Below are 16380 nucleotides of genomic sequence, written 5' to 3' on the forward strand. Positions count from 1 at the left end.
TATATATATATATATATATATATATATATATATATATATATATATATATATATATATATATATATATATATATCAATCTTATTCATTTAGGTATTCATTTAACATAAAAAGAAGGAAATATTGAACGCACCTTGAGAACTTATCAGGAAAGACTGAGAGATGGCTGGTGGGAGCGAGGCCTTCATCAGGTGTCCAGGAGGCAACGCGTAGCGCCTTGGCACCTAGACGGATGTATGGCAGCAGAACATATACACTGCAACTGTGGGAGAAATACCAATATGGTCTTTATATTACTGTTCATTTTCCCCATGAGTAAGGCGTCCATATCTCCATCAGTAGCAAATAACACATGTTATTATGACTTTGTGTTAGTGAGGACTAAGACCATATATTATGATTTGCGTCACCTGAAGGACCCTGAGACGTTTTCTACGATCATTATCATGGAATTGGTCATAGAAAAGTTTTTGTAGATGTGTCGTAGTTCCGAGAGAGGCAGGCGGGTGAGGGCGAGGAGCCTGGTGGACCACGCCAGGAGGCGGCCCTTGAGGGACCACTGGGCGAAGGCGGCGAGGAAGACTGGGTCGTCGCTCACCACCACCACCGTCACACACCATGACACCTGACGCAGCTGTTGACGTTAGTGTGGTAGGATTGTGTGAGTGACCTGCACGCTCCATCTGCCTCATTAATCATGTGTGAGTATAGTGCAGTGAACCAAGTACCTCAAAATTTATGAGAATCGATTCATCATTAGTATGACTTACCTACCTGCCTCATTGGAAATGGGTGAGAGAGGCCCCGTCTATGGAATCACGCATGTGGTAGAGATGTGCCCGTCTGGTCAATAATGTCGGAGTGACTCATGGACTTATCATTAACGTGAGAGTGAACCAAGCACTTTGTCAGTGATGGGAGAGTGACCCAAGCACTTCATCAGTAATGTGAAAGTGACCCAAAGACTTCAGTAGTGTCGTGAGAGTGACCCAAACACTTCAGCAGTAATGTGAAAGTGACCTGAGCACTTACAAATGAATACAGAAGAATTCAAACAGCAACAGGCCACTTGGTCCTTCTGAGGCTGTTTGTGATTGTGGAAAAGAAATGAATATCATAGATCATTGTGGTAAACGTAGAAATACATACATATCAAAGATAGAAAAATATTGCAAACTCTTCATGTAGGTAAGGCGGTGCAAATAATGTCAGTCGTGGAAGTGAAACGAAATGTATATCAAGTCTAATCTTAAAAGAATCTATGGCCCTACTTTGAATCACTCAAATTAGTAAACCATTCCGTATGCTAACAGTCCTGTTGAAAAAAAAGTATTTCGCCCCATTCGAGGTGAAAAGTTTGCCCTTCAGTTTGTAGTGATTACTACGAGTGAAATCAGATGAATACATCCCTATGTAAGTCATTAGATCAATATCATCGAAACCTTTGATAATTCTGAATGTCTGTAAAATATCAACTTTTAGACTTCTATTTTCTACATCTAACAGATTAAGTCGTTTAACCAGCTCTCATAGAATTTGTTTCTCAGTCCGGGAATCATCTTAGTGGCTTGTCTCTGTACTCTCTCCATCCTGTCTATATCTTTCCTCAAGCAGGGTGACCAAAACTTAACAAAATGTTCGAATGACTTACAAAGAGTAAGGATGATTTCCCAATACTTAAAATTGATAGCCTTTTGCCTTTTCAACTGCACTGTTTTCTTGGTTTTAGATCACCAATGATTATTACATCCAAGACTTTTTCCTCTGTAAACTTTTCCAATTCTATATGGTTCATACTGTAGCTTGCCTTTCATTTTTATTACCGACAAAAAAAAATTGCATCTATTCATATCATAATACATTTGTCAAGTCCATCATTTTGTCTTTATCCTCTCAACGCTGCAGACGTTCAATTTCTGTTGTAGAGCTGTTTCCCAACATAGCATTAGTATCGTCTGCAAATTTCAATATCATGCAATGCAGCCCATTATTTCCCCTGGGGAAGGGGAAGAAAGAATACTTCTCAAGTATTCCCTGCGTCTCGTAAAAGGCGACTAAAAGGGGAGGGAGGGTGGGGCTGGAAATCCTCCCCTCCAGTTTTTACTTTTCCAAAAGAAGGAACAAAGAATTGGATCTAGTGACGATTTTCGCTCTTAGGCTCAGTACCCTGCTCTTAACGCTACCGCGAAAACGTGGGAAATGGTGAATACATATGAAAACAAGACTATACATATATATATATATATATATATATATATATATATATATATATATATATATATATATATATATATATATTATTTTTTTTTTTTATTATACTTTGTCGCTGTTTCCCGCGTTTGCGAGGTAGCGCAAGGAAACAGACGAAAGAAATGGCCCAACCCCCCCCATACACATGTATATACATACGTCCACACACGCAAATATACATACCTACACAGCTTTCCATGGTTTACCCCAGACGCTTCATATATATATATATATATATATATTATTTTTATTTATTTTTTTTTCTTTGTCGCTATCTCCCGGGTTTGCGAGGTAGCGCAAGGAAACACGAAAGAAATGGCGAAACCCACGCCCATACACATGTATATACACACACGTCCACACACGCAAATATACATACCTATACATCTCAATGTACACATATATATACACACACAGACACATACATATATACAAATGCACACAATTCACACTGTCTCCCTTTATTCATTCCCATCGCCACCTCGCCACACATGGAATACCATCCCCTTCCTCCCTCATGTGTGCGGGGTAGCGCTAGGAAAAGACATCAAGGCCCCATTCGTTCACACTGTCTCTAGCTGTCATGCAATAATGCCCGAAACCAGAGCTCCCTTTCCACATCCAAGCCCCACAAAACTTTCAATGGGTTACCCCAGACGCTTCACATGCCCTGATTCAATCCACTGACAGCACGTCAACCACGGTATACCACATCAATCCAAATTCACTATATTCCTTGCCCGCCTTTCACCCTCTTGCATGTTCAGGCCCCTATCACTCAAAATCTTTTTCACTCCATCTTTCCACTTCCAATTTCGTCTCCCACTTCTCCTCGTTCCCTCCACTTCCGACACATATATCCTCTTGGTCAATCTTTCCTCACTCATTCTCTCAATGTGCCCAAACCATTTCAAACACCCTCTTCAGCTCTCTCAACCACGCTCTTTTTATTTCCACACATCTCTCTTAACCTTACATTACTTACTCGATCAAACCACCTCACACCACACATTGTCCTCAAACATCTCATTTCCAGCACATCCACCCTCCTGGGCACAACCCTACCCAAAGCCCACGCCTCGCAACCATACAACATTGTTGGAACCACTATTCATTCAAACATACCCATTTTTGCTTTCCGAGATAATGTTCTCGACTTCAACACATACTTCAAGGCTCCCAGGATTTTCGCCCCCTCCCCGACCCTATGATTCACTTCCGCTTCCATGGTTCCATCCGCTGCCAGATCCACTCCCAGATATCTAAAACACTTTACTTCCTCCAGTTTTTCTCCATTCAAACTTACCTCCCAATTGACTTGACCCTCAACCCTACTGTACCTAATAACCTTGCTCTTATTCACATTTACTCTTAACTTTCTTCTTTCACGCACTTTAACAAACTCAGTCACCAGCTTCTGCAGTTTCTCACATAAATCAGCCACCAGCGCTATATCATCAGCGAACAACAACTGACTCACTTCCCAAGCTTTTTCATCCATAACAGACTTCATTCTTGACCCTCTTTCCTAAACTCTTTCATTCACCTCCCTAACAACCCCATCCATAAACAAATTAAACAACCATGGAGACATCACACACCCCTGCCGCAAACCTACATTCAATGAGAACCAATCACTTTCCTCTCTTCCTACACGTACACATGCCTTACATCCTCGATAAAAACTTTTCACTGCTTCTAACAACTTGCCACCCACAAAATAGATTCTTAATACCTTCCGCAGCGAATCTCTATCATCTCTATCATATGCCTTCTCCAGATCCATAAATGCTACATAAAAATCCATTTCCTTTTCGAAGTATTTCTCACATACATTCTTCAAAGCAAACACCTGATCCACACATCCTCTACCACTTCTGAAACCACACTGCTCTTCCCCAATCTGATGCTCTGTACATGCCTTCACCCTCTCAATCAATACCCTCCCATATGATTTACCAGGAATACTCAACAAACTTATACCTCTGTAATTTGAGCAATCACTCTTATCCCCTTTGCCTTTGTACAATGGCAATATGCAAGCATTCCGCCAATCCTCAGGCACCTCATCATGAGTTATACATACATTAAATAACCTTACCAACCAGTCAACAATACAGTCACCCCCTTTTTTGATAGATTCCACTGCAATACCATCGAAACCTGCTGCCTTCCCGGCTTTCATCTTCCGTAAACCTTTTACTACCTCTTCTCTGTTTACCAAATCATTTTCCCCAACCCTCTAACTTTGCACACCACCTCGACCAAGACACCCTATATATGCCACTCTATCATCAAACACATTCAACAAATCTTCAAAATACTCACTCCATCTCCTTCTCACATCACCACTACTTGTTATCACCTCCCCATTAGCGCCCTTCACTGAAGTTCCCATTTGCTCCCTTGTCTTACGCACTTTATTTACCTCCTTCCAAAACATCTTTTTATTCTCCCTGAAATTTAATGATACTCTCTCACCCCAACTCTCATTTACCCTCTTTTTCACCTCTCGCATCTTTCTCTTGACCTCCTGTCTCTTTCTTTTATACATTTCCCACTCAATTGCATTTTTTCCCTGCAAAAATCGTCCATATGCCTCTCTCTTCTCTTTCACTAATAATCTTACTTCTTCATCCCACCACTCACTACCCTTTCTAATCAACCCACCTCCCACGCTTCTCATGCCACAAGCATCTTTTGCGCAATCCATCACTGATTCCCTAAATACATCCCATTCCTTCCCCACCTCCCTTACTTCAATTGTTCTCACCTTTTTCCATTCTGTACTCAGTCTCTCCTGGTACTTCCTCACACAAGTCTCCGTCCCAAGCTCACTTACTCTCACCACCCTCTTCACCCCAACATTCACTCTTCTTTTCTGAAAACCCATACAAATCTTCACCTTAGCCTCCACAAGATAATGATCAGACATCCCTCCAGTTGCACCTCTCAGCACATTAACATCCAAAAGTCTCTCTTTCGCGCGCCTGTCAATTAACACGTAATCCAATAACGCTCTCTGGCCATCTCTCCTACTTACATACGTATACTTATGTATATTTCGCTTTTTAAACCAGGTGTTCCCAATTACCAGTCCTTTTTCAGCACTTAAATCTACAAGCTCTTCACCGTTTCCATTTACAACACTGAACACCCTATGTATACCAATTATTCCCTCAACTGCCACATTACTCACCTTTGCATTCAAATCACCCATTACTATAACCCGGTCTTGTGCATCAAAACCACTACCACACTCATTCAGCTGCTCCCAAAACACTTGCCTCTTATGATCTTTCTTCTCATGCCCAGGTGCATATGCACCAATAATCACCCATCTCTCTCCATCAACTTTCAGTTTTACCCATATTAATCGAGAATTTACTTTCTTACATTCTATCACATACTCCCAAAACTCTTGTTTCAGGAGTACGTCTACTCCTTCCCTTGCTCTTGTCCTCTCACTAACCCCTGACTTTTCTCCCAAGACATTCCCAAACCACTATTCCCCTTTACCCTTGAGCTTCGTTTCACTCAGAGCCAAAACATTCAGGTTCTTTTCCTCAAGCATACTACCTATCTCTCCTTTTTTCACATCTTGCTTACATCCACACACATTTAGACACCCCAACCTGAGTCTACTTTTACTACCTCTTCTCTGTTTACCAAATCATTTTCCCTAACCCTCTAACTTTGCACACCACCTCGACCAAAACACCCTATATCTACCACTCTATCATTTAACACATTCAATAAACTTTCAAAATACTCACTCCATCTTCTCACATCATCACTACTTGTTATCACCTCCCCATTTGCCCCCTTCACTGAAGTTCCCATTTGCTCCCTTGTCTTACGCACTTTATTTACCTCCTTCCAGAACATCTTTTTATTCTCCATAAAATTTAATGATACTCTCTCACCCCAACTCTCATTTGCCCTCTTTTTCACCTCTTGCACCTTTCTCTTGACCTCCTGTCTCTTTCTTTTATACATCTCCCACTCAATTCCATTTTTTCCCTTCAAAAATCGTCCAAATCCCTCTCTCTTCTCTTTCACTAATACTCTTACTTCTTCATCCCACCACTCACTACCCTTTCTAATCAACCCACCTCCCACTCTTCTCATGCCACAAGCATCTTTTGCGCAATCCATTACTGATTCCCTAAATACATCCCATTCCTCCCCCACTCCCCTTACTTCCATTGTTCTCACCTTTTTCCATTCTGTACTCAGTCTCTCCTGGTACTTCCTCAAACAGGTCTCCTTCTCAAGCTCACTTACTCTCACCACCCTCTTCACCCCAACATTCACTCTTCTTTTCTGAAAACCCATACAGATCTTCACCTTAGCCTCCACAAGATAATGATCAGACATCCCTCCAGTTGCACCTCTCAGCACATTAACATCCAAAAAGCTCTCTTTCGCGCGCCTGTCGATTAACACGTAATCCAATAACGCTCTCTGGCCATCTCTCCTACTTACATACGTATACTTATGTATATCTCGTTTTTTAAAACAGGTATTCCCAATCACCAGTCCTTTTTCAGCACATAAATCTACAAGCTCTTCACCATTTCCATTTACAACACTGAACACCCTATGTATACCAATTATTCCCTCAACTGCCACATTACTCACCTTTGCATTCAAATCACCCATCACTATAACTCGGTCTCGTGCATCAAAACCACTAACACACTCATTCAGCTGCTCCCAAAACACTTGCCTCTCATGATCTTTCTTCTCATGCCCAGGTTCATATGCACCAATATTCACCCATCTCTCTCCATCAACTTTCAGTTTTACCCATATTAATCGAGGTTTGGATGGTATTGCAGTGGAATTTATTAAAAAAGGGAGTGACTGTATTGTTGACTGGTTGGTAAGGTTACTTAATGTATGTATGACTCATAGTGAGGTGCCTGAGGATTGGCGGAATACGTGCATAGTGCCATTGTACAAAGGCAAATGTGATGAGAGTGAGTGCTCAAATTACAGAGGTATAAGTTTGTTGAGTATTCCTGGTAAATCATATGGGAGGGTATTGATTGAGAGGGTGAAGGCATGTACAGAGCATCAGATTGGGGAAGAGCAGTGTGGTTTCAGAAGTGGTAGAGGATGTGTGGATCAGGTGTTTGCTTTGAAGAATGTATGTGAGAAATACTTAGAAAAGCAAATGGATTTGTATGTAGCATTTATGCATCTGGAGAAAGCATATGATAGAGTTGATAGACATGCTCTGTGGAAGGTATTAAGAATATATGGTGTGGGTGGCAAGTTGTTAGAAGCAGTGAAAAGATTTTATCGAGGACGTAAGGCATGTGTACGTGTAGTAAGAGAGGAAAGTGATTGGTTCTCAGTGAATGTAGGTTTGCGGCAGGGGTGTGTGATGTCTCAATGGTTGTTTAATTTGTTTATGGATGGGGTTGTTAGGGAGGTGAATGCAAGAGTTTTGGAAAGAGGAGCAAGTATGAAGTCTGTTGTGGATGAGAGAGCTTGGGAAGTGAGTCAGTTGTTGTTCGCTGATGATACAACGCTGGTGGTTGATTCATGTGAGAAACTGCAGAAGCTGGTGACTGAGTTTGGTAAAGTGTGTGAAAGAAGAAAGTTAAGAGTAAATGTGAATAAGAGCAAGGTTATTAGGTACAGTAGGGTTGAGGGTCGTCAATTAGGAGGTAAGTTTGAATGGAGAAAAACTGGGGGAATTAAAGTGTTTTAGATATCTGGGAGTGGATCTGGCAGCGGATGGAACCATGGAAGCGGAAGTGAATCATGGGGTGGGGGAGGGGGCGAAAATCCTGGGAGCCTTAAAGAGTGTGTGGAAGTCGAGAACATTATCTTGGAAAGCAAAAATGGCTATGTTTGAAGGAATAGTGGTTCCAACAATGTTGTATGGTTGCGAGGCGTGGGCTATGGATAGAGTTGTGCGCAGGAGGGTGGATGTGCTGGAAATGAGATGTTTGAGAACAATACGTGGTGTGAGGTGGTTTGATCGAGTAAGTAATGTAAGGGTATTAGAGATGTGTGGAAATAAAAAGAGCGTGGGTGAGAGAGCAGAAGAGGGTGTTTTGAAATGGTTTGTGCACATGGAGAGAATGAGTGAGGAAAGATTGACCAAGAGGATATATGTGTCGGAGGTGGAGGGAACGAGGAGAAGTCGGAGACCAAATTGGAGGTGGAAAGATGTAGTGAAAAAGATTTTGTGTGATCGGGGCCTGAACATGCAGGAGGGTGAAAGGAGGGCAAGGAATAGAGTGAATTGCATCGATGTGGTATACCGGGTCGACGTGCTGTCAAGGGATTGAATCAGGGCATGTGAAGCGTCTTGCGTAAACCATGGAAAGTTGTGTGGGGCCTGGATGTGGATAGGGAGCTGTGGTTTCGGGCATTATTACATGACAGCTAGAGACTGTGTGTGAACGAATGGGGCCTTTGTTGTCTTTTGCTAGTGCTACCTCGCACACATGAGGTGGGAGGGGGAAGGTATTCCATGTGTGGCGAGGTGGCGATGGGAATGAATGGGGGCAGACAGTGTGAACTGTGTGCATGGGTATATATGTGTGTGTCTGTGTATGTATATATGTGTGTAGATTGAGATGTATAGGTATGTATATTTGCGTGTGTGGACATATGTGTGTATACATTATGTATGGGGGTGGGTTGGTTGGGCCATTTCTTTCGTCTGTTTTCTTACGCTACCTCGCAAACGCGGGAGACAGCGACAAAGCAAAATAAATAAATGAAATAATATATATATATATATAAATATATATATATATATATATATTTTTTTTTTTTTTTTTTTTTTTTTTATACTTTGTCGCCGTCTCCCGCGTTTGCGAGGTAGCGCAAGGAAACAGACGAAAGAAATGGCCCAACCCCCCCCCCCCATACACATGTACATACACACGTCCACACACGCAAATATACATACCTACACAGCTTTCCATGGTTTACCCCAGACGCTTCACATGCCTTGCTTCAATCCACTGACAGCACGTCAACCCCTGTATACCACATGACTCCAATTCACTCTATTTCTTGCCCTCCTTTCACCCTCCTGCATGTTCAGGCCCCGATCACACAAAATCTTTTTCACTCCATCTTTCCACCTCCAATTTGGTCTCCCTCTTCTCCTTGTTCCCTCCACCTCCGACACATATATCCTCTTGGTCAATCTCTCCTCACTCATTCTCTCCATGTGCCCAAACCATTTCAAAACACCCTCTTCTGCTCTCTCAACCACGCTCTTTTTATTTCCACACATCTCTCTTACCCTTACGTTACTTACTCGATCAAACCACCTCACACCACACATTGTCCTCAAACATCTCATTTCCAGCACATCCATCCTCCTGCGCACATCTCTATCCATAGCCCACGCCTCGCAACCATACAACATTGTTGGAACCACTATTCCCTCAAACATACCCATTTTTGCTTTCCGAGATAGTGTTCTCGACTTCCACACATTTTTCAAGGCTCCCAAAATTTTCGCCCCCTCCCCCACCCTATGATCCACTTCCGCTTCCATGGTTCCATCCGCTGACAGATCCACTCCCAGATATCTAAAACACTTCACTTCCTCCAGTTTTTCTCCATTCAAACTCACCTCCCAATTGACTTGACCCTCACCCCTACTGTACCTAATAACCTTGCTCTTATTCACATTTACTCTCAACTTTCTTCTTCCACACACTTTACCAAACTCAGTCACCAGCTTCTGCAGATTCTCACATGAATCAGCCACCAGCGCTGTATCATCAGCGAACAACAACTGACTCACTTCCCAAGCTCTCTCATCCCCAACAGACTTCATACTTGCCCCTCTTTCCAGGACTCTTGCATTTACCTCCCTTACAACCCCATCCATAAACAAATTAAACAACCATGGAGACATCACACACCCCTGCCGCAAACCTACATTCACTGAGAACCAATCACTTTCCTCTCTTCCTACACGTACACATGCCTTACATCCTCGATAAAAACTTTTCACTGCTTCTAACAACTTGCCTCCCACACCATATATTCTTAATACCTTCCACAGAGCATCTCTATCAACTCTATCATATGCCTTCTCCAGATCCATAAATGCTACATACAAATCCATTTGCTTTTCTAAGTATTTCTCACATACATTCTTCAAAGCAAACACCTGATCCACACATCCTCTACCACTTCTGAAACCGCACTGCTCTTCCCCAATCTGATGCTCTGTACATGCCTTCACCCTCTCAATCAATACCCTCCCATATAATTTACCAGGAATACTCAACAAACTTATACCTCTGTAATTTGAGCACTCACTCTTATCCCCTTTGCCTTTGTACAATGGCACTATGCACGCATTCCGCCAATCCTCAGGCACCTCACCATGAGTCATACATACATTAAATAACCTTACCAACCAGTCAACAATACAGTCACCCCCTTTCTTAATAAATTCCACTGCAATACCATCCAAACCTGCTGCCTTGCCGGCTTTCATCTTCCGCAAAGCTTTTACTACCTCTTCTCTGTTTACCAAATCATTTTCCCTAACCCTCTCACTTTGCACACCACCTCGACCAAAACACCCTATATCTGCCACTCTGTCATCAGACACATTCAACAAACCTTCAAAATACTCATTCCATCTCCTTCTCACATCACCGCTACTTGTTATCACCTCCCCATTTACGCCCTTCACTGAAGTTCCCATTTGCTCCCTTGTCTTACGCACCCTATTTACCTCCTTCCAGAACATCTTTTTATTTTCCCTAAAATTTACTGATAGTCTCTCACCCCAACTCTCATTTGCCCTTTTTTTCACCTCTTGCACCTTTCTCTTGACCTCCTGTCTCTTTCTTTTATACTTCTCCCACTCAATTGCATTTTTTCCCTGCAAAAATCGTCCAAATGCCTCTCTCTTCTCTTTCACTAATACTCTTACTTCTTCATCCCACCACTCACTACCCTTTCTAAACAGCCCACCTCCCACTCTTCTCATGCCACAAGCATCTTTTGCGCAATCCATATATATATATATATATATATATATATATATATATATATATATATATATATATATATATATATAAATATATATATATATATATATATATATATATATATATATATATATATATATTTATATATATTTCATACTATTCGCCATTTCCCGAGGTAGCGTTAAGAACAGAGGACTGTGCCTTTGAGGGAATATCCTCATCTGGCCCCCTTCTCTGTTCCTTCTTTGAGAAAAACAAAAAAAAAAAAAAACAAGAGGGGAGGATTTCCAGCCCCCCACTCCCTTCCCTTTTAGTCGCCTTCTACGACACGCAGGGAATACGTGGGAAGTACTCTTTTTCCCCTATCCCCAGGGATAATATATATATATATATATATATATATATATATATATATATATATATATATATATATATATATATATATATATATATATATATATATATATATATATATATTCCTATGAGTCCACGGGAAAATGAAACAGGATAAGTTCCCAAGTGCACTTTCGTTTGAGAATCACATCATCAGGGGAGACACAAGAAAGAAATATAAGTCAGTTGATATACATCGAAGAGACGAATCTAGTACGCCATTTGATAAACATGTGATTTACAATCATATGTTTACCAAATGGCGTCCTAGCTTTGTCTCTTCGATGTATATCAACTGACATATTTCTCTCTTGTGTCTCCCCTGATGATGTGATTATTACACGAAAGTGCACTTGGGAACTTATCGTGTTTCATTTTCCCCATGGACTCTTGATCACGCGCAAAATTGTGATCCTTTCCAATATATATATATATATATATATATATATATATATATATATATTTTTTTTTTTTTTCAAACTGTTCGCCATTTCCCGCGTTAGCGAGGTAGCGTTAAGAACAGAGAACTGGGCCACCGAGGGAATATCCTCACCTGGCCCCCTTCTCTGTTCCTTCTTTTGGAAAATTAAAAAAAATTGAGAGGGGAGGATTTCCAGCCCCCCGCTCCCTCCCCTTTTAGTCGCCTTCTACGACACGCAGGGAATACGTGGGAAGTATTCTTTCTCCCCTTTCCCCAGGGATAATACACGTATATATATATATATATATATATATATATATATATATATATATATATATATATATATATATATATATATTTATATATATATATATATATATATATATATGTATATATATATATATATATATATATATATATATATATATATATATATATATATATATATATATATATATATATATATATATATATATATATATATATATATATATATTATCCCTGGGGATAGGGAATTAAGAATACTTCCCACGTATTCCCTGCGTGTAGGAGAAGGCGGCTAACAGGGAAGGGAGCGGGGGGTTGGAAATCCTCCCCTCTTGTTTTCTTTTTTTTAATTTTCCAAAAGAAGGAACAGAGGGGGACAGGTGAGGGTATTCCAAAAAAGGCCCAGTCCTCTGTTCTTAACGCTACCTCGCTATACACACACACATATATATATATATATATATATATATATATATATATATATATATATATATATATATATATATATATATATATATATATATATATATATATATATGTGTGTGTATATATATATATATATATATATATATATATATATATATATATATTATTTTCTATTTTGCTTTGTCGCTGTCTCCCGCTTTTACGAGGTAGCGCAAGGAAACAGACGAAAGAAATGGCCCAACCCACCCCCATACACGTGTATATACATACACGTCCACACACGCAAATTTACATACCTATACATCTCAACGTACACATATACATATACACACAAACATATACATATATACACATGTACATACTTCATACTGTCTGCCTTTATTTATTCACATCGCCACCTGGCCATACTTGGAATAACATCCCCCTCCCCCTCATGTATGCGAGGTAGCACTAGGAAAAGACAACAAAGGCCCCATTCGTTCACACTCAGTCTCTAGCTGTCATGTAATAATGCCCGAAACCACAGCTCCCTTTCCACATCCAGGCCCCACACAACTTTCCATGGTTTACCCCAGACGCTTCATATACCCTGATTCAATCCATTGACAGGACGTCGACCCGGTATACCAAATCACTCTATTTCTTGCCCTCCTTTCACCCTCCTGCATGTTCAGGCCCCGATCACTCAAAATCTTTTTCACTCCATCTTTCCACTTCCAATTTGTCTCCCACTTCTACTCGTTCCCTCCACCTCCGACACATATATCCTCTTGGTCAATCTTTCCTCACTCATTCTCTCCATGTGCCCAAAACATTTCAAAACACCCTCTTCTGCTCTCTTAACCACGCTCTTTTTATTTCCACACATCTCTCTTACCCTTACATTACTTACTCGATCAAACCACCTCACACCACACATTGTCCTCAAACATCTCATTTCCAGCACATCCACCCCCCTTGCGCACAAATCTATCCATAGCCCACGCCTCGGAACCATACAACATTGCTGGATCCACTATTCCTTCAAACATACACATTTTTGCTTTCCGAGATAATGTTCTCGACTTCCATACACTCTTCAAGTCTCTCAGGATTTTCGGCCCCTCCAACAACCTATGATTAACTTCCGCTTCCATGGTTCCATCTGCTACCAGATCCACTCCCAGATATCTAAAATACTTTACTTCCTCCAGTTTTTCTCCATTCAAACTTACCTACCAATTGACTTGACCCTCAAACCTACTGTACCTAATAACCTTGCTCTTATTCACATTTACTCGTAACTTTCTTCTTTCAAAGACTTTACCAAACTCAGTCAACAGCTTCTGCAGTTTCTCACATGAATCAGCCACCAGCGCAGTATCATCAGCGAACAACTGACTCACTTCCCAATCTCTTTCATCCACATACACATGTATATACATACGTCCACACACGCAAATATACATACCTACACAGCTTTCCATGGTTTACCCCAGACACTTCACATGCCTTGATTCAATCCACTGACAGCACGTCAACCCCGGTATACCACATCGCTCCAATTCACTGTATTCCTTGCCCTCCTTTCACCCTTCTGCATGATCAGGCCCCAATCACACAAAATCTTTTTCACTCCATCTTTCCACCTCCAGTTTGGTCTTCCTCTTCTCCTCGTTCCCTCCACCTCCGACACATATATCCTCTTCGTCAATCTTTCCTCACTCATTCTCTCCATGTGCCCAAACCATTTCAAAACACCCTCTTCTGCTCTCTCAACCACGCTCTTTTTATTTCCACACATCTCTCTTACCCTTACGTTACTTACTCGATCAAACCACCTCACACCACACATTGTCCTCAAACATCTCATTTCCAGCACATCAATCCTCCTGCGCACAACTCTATCCACAGCCCACGCTTCGGAACCATAAAACATTGTTGGAACCACTATTCCTTCAAACATACCCATTTTTGCTTTCCGAGATAATGTTCTCGACTTCCACACATTCTTCAAGGCTCCCAGAATTTTCGCCCCCTCCCCCACCCTATGATCCACTTCCGCTTCCATGGTTCCATCCGCTGCCAGATATACTCCCAGATATCTAAAACACTTCACTTCCTCCATTTTTTCTCCATTCAAACTCACCTCCCAATTGACTTGACCCTCAACCCTGCTGTACCTAATAACCTTGCTCTTATTCACATTTACTCTTAACTTTCTTCTTTCACACACTTTACCAAACTCAGTCACCAGCTTCTGCAGTTTCTCACATGAATCAGCCAACAGCGCTCTATCATCAGCGAACAACAACTGACTCACTTCCCAAGCTCTCTCATCCCCAACAGACTTCATACTTGCCCCTCTTTCCAAAACTCTTCCATTCACCTGCCTAACAACCCCATCCATAAACAAATTAAACAACCATGGAGACATCACACACCCCTGCCGCAAACTTACATTCACTGAGAACCAATCACTTTCCTCTCTTCCTACACGTACACATGCCTTACATCCTCGATAAAAACTTTTCACTGCTTCTAACAACTTGCTTCCCACACCATATATTCTTAATACCTTCCACAGAGCATCTCTATCAACTCTATCATATGCCTTCTCCAGATCCATAAATGCTACATACAAATCCATTTGCTTTTCTAAGTATTTCTCACATACATTCTTCAAAGCAAACACCTGATCCACACATCCTCTACCACTTCTGAAACCACACTGCTCTTCCCCAATCTGATGCTCTGTACATGCCTTCACCCTCTCAATCAATACCCTCCCATATAATTTACCAGGAATACTCAACAAACTTATACCTCTGTAATTTGAGCACTCACTCTTATCCCCTTTTCCTTTGTACAATGGCACTATGCACGCATTCCGCCAATCCTCAGGCACCTCACCATGAGTCATACATACATTAAATAACCTTACCAACCAGTCAACAATACAGTCACCCCCTTTTTTAATAAATTCCACTGCAATACCATCCAAACCTGCTGCCTTGCCGGCTTTCATCTTCCGCAAAGCTTTTACTACCTCTTCTCTGTTTACCAAATCATTTTCCCTAACCCTCTCACTTTGCACACCACCTCGACCAAAACACCCTATATCTGCCACTCTATCATCAAACACATTCAACAAACCTTCAAAATACTCACTCCATCTCCTTCTCACATCACCACTACTTGTTATCACCTCCACATTTGCGCCCTTCACTGAAGTTCCCATTTGCTCCCTTGTCTTACGCACTTTATTTACCTCCTTCCAAAACATCTTTTTATTCTCCCTAAAATTTAATGATACTCTGTCACCCCAACTCTCATTTGCCCTTTTTTTTCACCTGTGTGTGTGTGTATATGTGCGTATGTATGTGTATGTGTGGGTATGTGTATATATATATATATATATATATATATATATATATATATATATATATATATATATATATATATTTTTTTTTTTTTTTTTTTTTATACTTTGTCGCTGTCTCCCGCGTTTGCGAGGTAGCGCAAGGAAACAGACGAAAGAAATGGCCCAACCCCCCCCATACACATGTACATACATACGTCCACACACGCAATATACATACCTACACAGCTTTCCATGGTTTACCCCAGACGCTTCACATGCCTTGA

The 16380-nt window shown here is 41.0% G+C and overlaps 1 protein-coding gene across 1 annotated transcript in view; it reads right to left on the reverse strand.

Moving 5' to 3' along the window:
• The window catches only part of LOC139763335 (glutamate receptor-like), a 767617-nt gene that overhangs the window by 725496 nt on the left and 25741 nt on the right, over window positions 1-16380 (reverse strand). The window contains exons 3-4 of the mRNA XM_071689354.1: window positions 408-631; window positions 131-259 (exon numbers count right to left, since the gene is read on the reverse strand). Coding sequence (XP_071545455.1) covers window positions 131-259; window positions 408-631 — 353 coding nt within the window. The remainder of the gene's footprint in view (window positions 1-130; window positions 260-407; window positions 632-16380) is intronic.

The sequence above is a fragment of the Panulirus ornatus genome, chromosome 46 (assembly GCF_036320965.1).
Source record: "Panulirus ornatus isolate Po-2019 chromosome 46, ASM3632096v1, whole genome shotgun sequence".
In the NCBI taxonomy this organism is placed as follows: domain Eukaryota; kingdom Metazoa; phylum Arthropoda; class Malacostraca; order Decapoda; family Palinuridae; genus Panulirus; species Panulirus ornatus.